At 41.9% G+C, this 11443-nt stretch overlaps 1 protein-coding gene across 1 annotated transcript; it reads left to right on the forward strand.

Moving 5' to 3' along the window:
• The first annotated feature begins 223 nt into the window (after positions 1–223).
• Positions 224–10319, forward strand: PROK1 (prokineticin 1). The gene is made up of 3 exons (XM_015406592.1): positions 224–295; positions 9161–9286; positions 10200–10319. The coding sequence occupies exons 1-3, from the start codon at positions 224–226 to the stop codon at positions 10317–10319; spliced, it is 318 nt and encodes a 105-aa protein (XP_015262078.1).
• The last annotated feature ends 1124 nt before the right edge of the window (positions 10320–11443 follow it).

Genomic DNA, 11443 nt, shown 5'->3' on the forward strand with positions numbered 1-11443 from the left:
CTGGGATCATCATAACAAGTGTCGCATTGGTAACAGAGACAAACCAGTGGCTGAGATGTTAAATAGAGAGCCAGGAGAGGGGGATGTGATCAGATCTCATTGAGAACCCAGCAAGGCAGGAGAGAGGAGAGAGACTTGCAGCATCACAGTGAGTGCAACTGTGACATGAGAGAGGGATCCTGAGAAGAAGGAAGAGGACGACCGACTATTTCTCTCAAGCATCATGAAAACAGTTATCCAAGTCTTGTGCTTCTCTCTCTTAATAACCTTATACAAATGTGCTGTGATCACTGGGGTAAGTTGCTTTCATTTGCCTTGCTTGTCTAATTATTGAAGAAGTCTGACCATGCATTGGGAACTTAAGTGAACATTTGCAATGAAGACGGACTGTGATGTTGGAAAGTCTGGGACAGAAGGAGATAAGCATCCTGATGACCTTCAGAGCAAAGATCCTGGGGCTAGTGTGTTTTAAAATGTAAAATGCATCATTCCTGTGAGAAACAGCCTCTAAATATTGTTACAATACTTTCCAGCAGCAGTTACAGAATTTGGACTGATAGCTGACCCTGCATTAATAGGTGGGATCAATAGTAGTTACGTACTGCAAGTACATTCAGCTGGAACCGAAAAGATGAGTTTGTTTGAATCAGAATGTACAGGTCAGGGTGTATGAAAAATTAAATTAACCAAGGGAAATTTCAGGATGAGTTTCATTTTGGATAACAAAATTAAATTATTAATTTGTTCACAAATATAATAGGCACATCTGGAAATTTGTCATGTAAAATATAATTCATCCTGCAAATGAAAAAAAACCCCATAAAAACAGCAGTATTATCAGCTACTGTATTCTCTTGTAACACTTGTGCTGTTCTGAGCTTTTGACAAAGTCTCAGCTCCTGGACTTAGGGAAGGTCATGGAAAACTTTGCTTTATTCCAAAGGATATTTTTAACACTCTTGGACTCAGGACAAAAAAACCCAAATGTGACCCTTTGGTTACATACAAATTCAAGTGTTAGTGTGTATAAGCAGCTCAAATAATATTTCTTTTAATATTTCTTTTAAAATTTGGGTTGAGAAACTACCTGTGCTGACAACACTTTATAGTAAAAATTGCTTTATTTCTGTGTCATATGATTATTTCTTTCCGTTCTCACTAGGAACACATACTTAACATATGTTTCCCTTGGGGCAAGCAATTTCTAGCTTTATCAGATTTCTACGATTGTGTAGATAAACTGCTGAGAAGAACTCAACTGTGAGCTGGTACAGATGTTACACTTCTAAAAATTTGCAGTATGGTCTTCCACATGTCAAGAGATGCCTGATTCACCGACTCACAGAAGATCACAGCAGTTACTTCTGGGATAAGAAAAATTTAATCATGGGGGAAATTCCAGAGACCTTCCATGAGTTCATGTATTACATGTTACATGTCTCACATAAGTAGATCACTTAAAACAGTTGTGCATACCAACTAACTGCTATAAATATGCTTTGGCTTGCAAGTGAAATTCTGAAGCTGATGGCAAAATGCTCCCTGATTTGATGGTTGCTTACAATGTTACTTATTAAAGTAATATGTGTTTTAAAACCTGGGCCAGATATAGAGGGAGTCATGATTTTTGGATGACTGATGCAGTAATTCTTAATGAAAAAGTAATAAATTGAGTCTGTAACCCTAGGCATGTTTACTTGTAAGTCCCTTTGAACTGAATGGAATTTAGCTCCCAGTACGTGTGCATAAGACTGAGCCCAGGTCACATATACATGGTCACACGGAGCATTAGGCATGCTAGAGAGACGGAAGATAGGCGGATTTTCCGGGCGTGATCTCACCGCCACATCTGGGAAGCGTTGAGCTCCCGTGGTGCACCTGAGGCTTCCCGCCGAAGATGCGGGGTAAAAAACTAGTACCTCAGAGGTACTAGTTTCCAGAAACCGCGGGGCAAGGGCGGGCGTCTGATCGCGTTTCTGGTGGTAGTTCCGGCGCCCGCCCATGTCCCCTCGCAAAAAGGTTTTTTTCCCCCAAGTCTCCATGGATGTGCACAAGCACCCAACGGAGCATGCGCACATTTAAGTTTTAAAAACAAAACACAACCCCGTTTGTCGCGCCGCACCGCTTCTTTGCCGCGTGTGTGATCGGCACCTCCCCCCTAACCACGGGAGCTTGACGGGACCTCAACCCGAAGCCTGATGGTTTGCTCCGGGGCAAACAGCCACGCTCCCCCCCCCGCATTTTCCTGCCTGTGTGGCCAAGGCCATGACTAATTTTAGAGTGAGACTCAAATCCTTACCTCTAGGTGATCTTTGTTTATGATGGCAACTTATGAAATGCTACAACTGTGCATTTATAGGACAGAAAATGGTTTACTTTTTTGGTTTATATAATGAAGTCCAGCTACAGAACCATCAGATAGTACTTTGGAAGGATTCTACACTTAAAACTTTGCTTAGACACTGTTCAGGCATCTCCCATCAGCTGTCAAGTACAGAAATATGACGTCATACAGCCCTCCTAGAATTATGCCATTTGAAACCGTTTATGGAAGATTACATGTATCAATGTTCTGCCAATTTTTTAAAAATCACTGATATGAAGCTATCAGGCTCTTAGAACCCTTCTCCTTGACATACTAACAACTGCTGAGGTTTCTCTAGGGAAGCCTCACTTCAGCTGTTCTCAGAGTGGCAACCATTCCCTCCCACCACTAGCCAATGAAGCAGCAAGGCTTTTGTTGTGATAATCTTTTATTCACCCCAAACCTAGGAAACTGGCTCCAGGAGCCAATTTTATTGGAACTCCCACATGTAAACGCAACCAAACTCACACCCGAGTTTCCTATCTTGACATGGGGCAATTCTGCATTGGATTTTCCCTCCATTATTTTACGAAACCCACATTGGCACAGAAATTCCCCTCTGCATTGCATGCTGCTTTCACTCTCTTTGATCATCGGATTTTATCCACACTGCATCCCGCTTTTGCTTTTTTTGATCATTGGATTTTATGGTACCTTCTGCATAGATTCAGGGGTTACTTTGCAGTCAGTACAGCATTGCCCCGAGGTATTTGAATGTGGTTTTAAGTGGCACTTTCCCCTCCCAGCTGAGAAAATGTGGAGCGAATGCCAGATGCAGAATCACCCATGTTTCTGTCTACAGGAAAACAAATACCACTTGCCCACCACAGAGGGAGAATGAGCACAGAGTGACAGCAGGAAAACAAACCACACTTAAGCCAGGATATAGTGATCACACATCATGAAAAACCATAGTTAAAACTACCTGTGGTTAACAAACCAGCTTCAGACTTAGTATGAGGTACATGAGCTATTCATAGTTAATATGGTGGCGTGGGTTAAGATGATCAGTTAGCTACGGTTACTTGAATTAACGTATGGCTTTTCATTATATGTGAACCAACCCACTAAGTTCTAACATGTTTGCACTGGATTCTTTTTTCTAATAACACAATATTTACCCGATACCTATTAAGCTGAAAGTGTCATTAAGAAGTGTTTCCTTTCAAAGCTTGAACTAGAAATGTTTATTTATTACAAATAATCTCTAATGGTGAGCCAAAGCCTTTTACAGTGCAATCCTATGCAGAGTTAGTTACTCTAGTCTAAAACCACTGAAATGAATGATTTTAACAAAATATGAACCAAAACCTTCTATTTATTAATATAAAAACTGAAAAATGAACTACATCCTTGCTTGAGAAGAGGTTTGATTTTTTTTTATAAACAGTGGCTCCTATGTGCTTGAGCTATTTAGTTCTCTGATTCTGTGGCTGCTTAGCACATGGGGAAACATTTTACTTGTACACTGTATTGTATAGGAAGCACTGCACACTGGAGAACGCTTATAGTCAGTGGTGTACTTCCCCCTGGTCTGGTGACAGGCAGCAATGCCATTGGGGTGAATAGACAAAGGCAGACATTTTGTTTGCCTCCCCACTGGGGGAAATGCCAGGTAACATTTGCATTTAGAACCATACAGGGAAACTGTAGTAGCTCAGAGGTTGTGGTCCCATTCATTTTCAAAAAAAGATTTACATATCCTAGCTGTATATAATGCGTACTTCCATCCTAAGGGAAAGGAGTGACTACATTTGTCAACCTCACCCACTGATGTCACAGAGGAAGCAGAAGGGTTGTGTGATGGTTCTACAAACTTTGTCTTCCTCATCTGACTCCATTCCTTGCACATTCAGTACAGAGGTGAGCCCCCATTTCTACTAAATGTGGTGTCTTCCTGATGGCATTTTAGTTATTATTTGTATTTTATTTGTGCCTGCTATGCCATGCTACTGGCTTCATTGGGTCGCCAAGTCCCTCCCTCTGTCAACCTTGCCTATAAAACAGGACTGCTTATCTGTCTGAAATCTGTCAGAGAGGATCTTTGTGTGCGAAGGGTACAATGTGTGACAATTTCAGCCCTATTGGTATGGACAGGGGATTACAGGTGGAAAGAGGTTTCCCATTGAAACAAACAGAAACCAAATACCAGTTGAACAGCTGAAACAAATAGCTTTAATAACAGATATAATGAAACCAAATGAGGATTTAAAAAAATAAAAAACAAGCAAAAATTAAAATGGATTTATTTGCTCATTCCTATTATCAAGTACGACTATTTCAACAACAATTTAACTTTGCCCCCCTCCTCACAAAATAACAAACCCAACAGGGAAGGAACTGTCAAACTTTGAATTCTAATAACTAAGTGCTGATAGCTTCATTCTTGATAGATTATTTCCTGTTCCCTAAATACTTCTAATGGTTTCAGCATGAGAACTCATGAATAGGCTTGGCAGGATTTGATTTGTATTTGTTTAGCGTTTCCCTGAATAAGACTGATGCTTATTTTCCCCTTGTCTTTACTTAATTTAAACTGTTTCAGTTTTAACAGATGCAGGAAATTGCATTATTATGTATTTGTCCTGACTTTTATCTATTTAAATCATGACAGCTGTAGCATGTGAGTCAGACATTTTTTGTATGACAGTGTAAGTAGATATTTTTAAAATATTAACCCCTGTTAATGCCAATACTGTAAAACACTAGCAGGAAAAAAATTACAATTGTAAAAAATAATGGTTGGAAGTGATCTTTAGATATCTCATCCAAGTCATTAAACAATAGGAGGATCCATTCTGCCCTTACAGAGTAGCCTACATTTGTCAACTTATTATGTTCCATAAGCAAAGATCAGAGGTGATGAAGCTGGCTAACAAGAAGTTCTTGAAGAACAGATAATGAAGTTTAGTATGACTAGATGCATACACTGGGTTTAGCTTGACCCTGGCAAGTCAAGTCTTAGCTAAGAATCTGCAAACGGTAGTCTGGAGAGCCTCATCACAAATAGATCCATTGTTGAAAAGCTCCCACTTTGCCATTCAAATCATCTCATGTGTTTGCAATATTAATGTTCTTTATATTGTGGAGATGAGGGTAGCATTAAACTTTGCATGACTTAAAGGGGTTTTGGGGGTCTCTCTTGCTGTTCCCTTCTCCCCATCATTTTTTTTGCCAAAACCCCTCCACCACCCTCACCCTATTCCACTCCCTTTCACATTCCCAGCACTTCCACCTACCATCTACCCAGAGTCTTCCAGATGAACTGAGAAGAGAGAGGGAGGGAGAGGAGGCTGTATCTTCAGTTATCTGCTGCTGTAGTGTTAGGCACCACTAGGTGGTGAGGTAGACTTGTTTTTAAGGCAATAGAAATTTCAGAGGTGGTTTGCCATTGCTTGCCTCTGCGTAGCAGCCCTGGTATTCCTTGGAGGTCACCCTTCCAAATAGTAGCCAGGGTTGACCCTACTTAGCTTCCGAGAGCTAATGGGATCCGGCTAGCCTGGGCTATCCAGGTCAGGGCATTGGTGTACTTACTTGAACACATGCAGCTGCCTTTTGTTGAGTTAGATTGCTGGTCTGTCGTGGCCAGTATTGTCTACACAGACTGGCAGTGGCTTTCCAGGGTCTCAGGGGAAGGTCTTTCATGTCATCTCGTATTTGATCCTCATAACTGGAGATGCTAGGGATTGAAATTGCATTGAGTCATGGCCACTGTTTGATATTTGCTGACTATGCTAGTAGCTTCTATCATGCTGATCAAACTAGGGCTGCAATAAGCAATCCTGAATTCTCATACAATTGCATATGAGAATGTACACCATTATGCAACATGTATGGATGGTCTTAATTCCTGTACCTGTGCAACTATTCTCAGACATATGGCACCGGCAGAACATCTGCTTGGCATGCAGAAGGTCTCAGGTTCAATCCCCAGCATCTCCAGTTAAAAGGATCAGGTCGTAGGTGATGTGAAAGACCTCAGCCTGAGACCCTGGAGAGCTGCTGCCAGTCCGAGTAGGCAATACTGACTTTGATGAACCAAGGGTCTGATTCAGTACAAGGCAATTTAATGTATTGCTGTCTTCACTCTTGGTACAAGAAAAGAGAAAACACCCACAGCTCCTTAGTCAATCTGACAACAGAGTGAGGGTGGGAAACCTTGAGCAATGAGGCTGTGCCTGCCCCAGCAAACATCTGCCTCTAGTCACTCTGTCTGGACATGCAATGGATGGCCTTTCCAGATACATTGTTTGTGCAGAGGCTGCCTAGTACATTTCCTGAGCACCTTCCAGGTGATGCTTCCCAGGAAGTCATTGCCTTGCAAGCTCACAGCTAAATCTAGGCCCCGATCACACGGGCCAGATAACATGGGGGGAAGGCATGGGTGTTTGTCCCAGAGCAAAATACAGCACGGTAGCCTGATCACACAGTCCCCCCGAGTCTTCGCACTTAGGCTGTTAGCTGGCGATCACACCGCGATGCTGGAACGTGGCAAAGAAGCAGCACAGCAAGCGTTTCACGTTTGTGTGCATGTGCAGTTCCGCGGAGCGGCACTGCTTTCAGTTACGTGTTTGTGCACATGCACTTATGAAAAACATCTGGTTTGCGATGGGACGTGGACAGGTGCTGGATGCCACGGGATACTAGCGCTCCCACGATCAGACGCCCACTCCTGCCTCACAGGAAAAAAGCCCACAGAAAAAACCCATAGTCATAAATGCTCACAGGAAAAAAGCCCACGTGGAAAAATGCCCACATGGAAGAAAGCCCACACAGAAAAAAGCCATATACATAAAAGCCCACACAGAAAGTAGCCCACATGGAAAAATAACATGTAAAGCGCCATAGATATTTATAATGATGGATAAACATTCATCTCCATTTATGAGAATGAACAGGTATTACCTATATTCACATGCAACAATTTGTGTTGTGATTTTATCAATTATAATCAAATAATAATTTTGCTTTGTTATTAGTAAATCACTTCATTACTATTCAAAAGTGGCCTGTATGAAGAGGGCTTTAATGCTCTGGAGTGTAAAGGCTTGAAAGGGAAAAGGCAGGAAATAAAAGTGACCATTTGTTATCAATGAACTTTATTAAGAAGGAAAAACAATAACAACAGAAATTAAACTCTATATAGAAATATTTTAAATAAAATTAAATATGTTAAATTTATTAATTTACCATTTGTAATTTACACTGGGATGACTGTGGTGGAATAGGAAATTAAGAGCACTACATGATATGATTGCCACTTCCATTATTATTTATTATTTAATGTTATCTTATGGTTATGTTATCCTCAATGGGGACCCAGTCAGGAGGGGAAGCGACCTCAGCTGGGTCGACTCAGAGTTCACCATGCAAAGCAGCCATTTTCTCCAGTGGAACTGATCTCTGCCATCTGGAGAGCAGTTTTAATTCTGAGTGATCTCCAGCCCTCACCTGGAGAATGGCAGCAATAGTTCCCCAGGAGGAAATGGCTGGTGGAGGGTGGAGTCTATGTCATTTTACCTGTCTGAGGTCCTACTCCTCAAACCCCACTCTCTCCAGGTTCCACCCCTCAAATCTCCAGGAATTTCCTAACCTGGAGCTGGCAACCCTAGTCAGGACTGGCCCCAATGAGTTCCTCACCAAGGCCTAGAAAGGGTTTCCTTCCTTTGTCTTTTTATTGACAGAACCAAGCTTGGTTGCCTAGCAACAGCCACTGAGGGAAAAGTTAGTCCCACAGGAGCCAAGCTGGAGAAGTGTCTTCATCAGAAGAGACAGCTGTTTTGATAGTTAATTCTGTGAGGGACAAGTGTCCAGGCTGGAAGTGGGCAGGGGAGAGAACTGGACCCAGCACCCAGCCAATGGCATGTGAGTACTCTTGAGTGGTGGTTGATGGGCCAACGCATTAGACAATTATATATATAGGATACCTATTCATTCTCATAAGTGGAGATGAATTATAAATATCAATCCACCATTATAAATATCTATGGTGCTTTACATGGTATTTTTCCATGTGGGCTTCTTTCCGTGTGGGCTTTTTTCTGTGTAGGCTTTTATGTGTGTGGACTTTTTCCCGTGTGGGCTTATTTCCATGTGGGCATTTTTCCACGTGGGCTTTTTTCCTGTGAGCATTTATGACCATGCGTTTTTTTCTGTGGGCTTTTTTCCTGTGAGCTTTTTTCCTAGAATCATATTTTCTTAGGTTTACTTATAAACCCCTTTCAGTAAAAATGCAAAAAATATCCTGTGGCCATTTACAGTACGATAACATACCATAAATGTCTCTTTTTATTCAGTCAAGCTATAACATAAACAGGCTATTGTGTATGTCATATTATCTAAATGTTTATTAGAAACTTGTTTATCATGGAGGTCACTCAGGGAGAAACTAGACATTTGCTTTTTTAAAGAGTTGGGTCCAAGTTTCCTGTTGCATCTTGGGTTCCCTACAGCCACACAGCAGCTGTGGGAAATGGCTATTAAAAATAAAGCAGAGTCCTTTGAGGTTTGAAACACTGCTGCAGGGAGATGGAAAGGCTCCTGCCTCCCCCCGCAAGTTATTTTCCACTCTGAAACAGTGCTGGGGAGAGGGGTTATTTTGGTGTTTCTGCTGCTCCGTGTGGAGTATTCTGGAGTATTCTGGGATCCCGGATCCAACTCTAAAAAAACTAATATCTGGATCTAAAATCTGCTGATATCTGTTTCCCCACCATTTTATTTCTCTCAGTCTTACTTTCTTTCTTACTGTCTTAAAATGTTTTGGCTAATTGACCCTGCTGTGGTGCTTCCTTCTAGGCCTGTGAGAGGGATCTCCAGTGTGGAGGTGGGACATGCTGTGCCATCAGCTTGTGGCTCCGTGGGCTTCGGATGTGCACTCCTTTAGGGCAAGAGGGAGATGAATGCCACCCCATTAGTCACAAGGTATTCGTAAATGGCTTCTTCACTTTCCCATGTTTAACACTAGCCAGTTCCAGCTGCTCTGGTTCCAGTTTCTTTGGCTGAAGAGCTATTTAATTTGGAGAATGGCTCCTTAGGCTAAAGGAAAGCTTAAAATGCTGTTGAGAAGAGTGATATGATACAGGCCACTATTATAACTGTTCTGTGCCTAGTCTAAGAAATGAGAGTGATTAAGGAAGATTCCTGGATATTTAAACAATTCCTGGATATTTAAACAATTCAATTTCACTTTTGTATTCACGTCTTATTATCATTGCATGCACCCTCCGACTTGTGGGATCTTACAGAAAAATCTGTGAGTGAGCTGGACTATGCATGTAAACAGCCCAACTAGCATTTGGCAGCTATTTATGCAATCCTTCAGCTCTTCATGTGCCATGTAAATTACACTACTTTATTTCAACACATTTCAGTGGACCTGGAAGGTTAGACGTGGAAGTTATGAAAGGCCAGCAAATGGAGCAAATGGGCTACTGTAATGTAAAAGTGAATCTCTACTGCTGTAGGTGTCAGAAAACATCACAATACTTGGCAAGTTGTTTATCACAGGAGTGGGTCAGGGACCAAATAATTCCTTAGTTCTGCCTCAAGGAATCTTGGTTTCTGGCCTGTGAATAGTAGTTGCTGAGGACAACAGAGGGGAATTTCGGTATCTGTGCCTAGTTTTCAGACCCTCTGAGTGTTCAACACCAAGCTACATCACCATAACGTTATATAGTTGTTGCTTAGTTGTATCAGGCCACGCAGATAAGGATGTCAAGATTTGGCCTAATGGCTACTTTATCCACATTCCTTTCCTTGTTCCATGCTCTATTTTCCTTGGATGCCAATAATGGCATATTGTTAATGTCCTCTGTGTTTCTGTTTTCTCTTAAAGGTCCCTTTCTTTGGAAAACGACAACATCATACCTGCCCATGCTTGCCAAATTATATATGTTCCAAATTCATTGATGGCCGATACCGATGTTCTGTTGACTTCAAGAACATGGACTTTTAATAAAAAGGAAAGAGTCACCTGGCCCTTCCTACCCCAGAATTCCCACAGTGCGCATCACTTAATCACATACTTCTGTCTTCAACACTTGTAAGGACATTGAAGTTCCCATTTACACAAGTATTGTCCTTTGATTTATATGGGATTACAGCAATGTGGGAGGTCAGTGACTCGTTTTAGTGCCAACATGCAAGAATTGTGCTTACAAACAAATTAAGGAGGTTTCAGAGTTGCAAATGTAAGTTAGGGGGATAACTGTGAGAGCTGGGTAGGTCTGTGTTTGTGGAAGTCTCTCCGATATACTTTTTAAAAAGTCTTTTGAATTTAAATAAACACTATTTGGGCTCATTATATTAAAAATACCATGCATTTCAATTTATCACACAGAACTTAATCTTTATGTGCAAAATCACTTATGCACAGTAATGTATCAGGTGCAGCTTGTTTCTTCCACTGTGAGTATGACCATTAGGAAATTCCAATGCAGCAGCTGACCAATCCTTAAAAAGACAGAAAATACTGCATGAAATGCCCATTTCTTTACTGAAGACTAATGAATCAAGCCTTTTCACATGCTACATTTGGAAGGGGCTGTGGCTCAGTGGTAGAGCATCTGCTTGGCATGCAGAAGGTCCCATGTTCAATCCCTGGCATCTCCAGTTAAAAGATCTGGCAGTAGGTCATGTGAAAGACCTCAGCCTGAGACCTCGGAGAGCCACTGCCAGTCTGAGTAGACAGTACTGACTTAGATGGACCCAGGGTCTGATTTGGTATAAGGCAGCTTCGTGTATTCATGTGTACAGTCTGCCCAGATAAGTTAATGGGCACACAACATCTGAGTCTGGAAGCAGATGGAGGAAAAGTTTTCCACAGCAGCAGTTAGGGGGGCATGTACCATTTGCTGGCAGATGACCTGCCTCCATTGGTGAATGTTGCTGCACAGAGGAAAAGCATCACTGTGACTGGAGGGCATCACAGGGCAGAAGTCCATTGGTCTGTAACTCTAGCAGAAGCACAGCTATGGACTGGCCATTGGGGATGGGCAACAATGACAATGGCCTGCCTCAAGCACTGCCCCTCTTACAGAAGTCAGTGTGGTGCTGAAGTAGCGGCCTCCCTGCCTGTGC

This window comes from Gekko japonicus, unplaced genomic scaffold (assembly GCF_001447785.1).
Source record: "Gekko japonicus isolate JY-2015 unplaced genomic scaffold, Gekko_japonicus_V1.1 scaffold115, whole genome shotgun sequence".
Lineage (NCBI taxonomy): Eukaryota > Metazoa > Chordata > Lepidosauria > Squamata > Gekkonidae > Gekko > Gekko japonicus.

Bases quoted from the DNA above. Each gene is read 5' to 3' on its own strand.
- PROK1 (XM_015406592.1), top strand. From the start codon at position 224: ATGAAAACAGTTATCCAAGTCTTGTGCTTCTCTCTCTTAATAACCTTA. The intron at 296-9,160 runs GTAAGTTGCTTT...GCTTCCTTCTAG, and splicing joins AATGTGCTGTGATCACTGGG to GCCTGTGAGAGGGATCTCCA. The intron at 9,287-10,199 runs GTATTCGTAAAT...TTTCTCTTAAAG, and splicing joins GCCACCCCATTAGTCACAAG to GTCCCTTTCTTTGGAAAACG.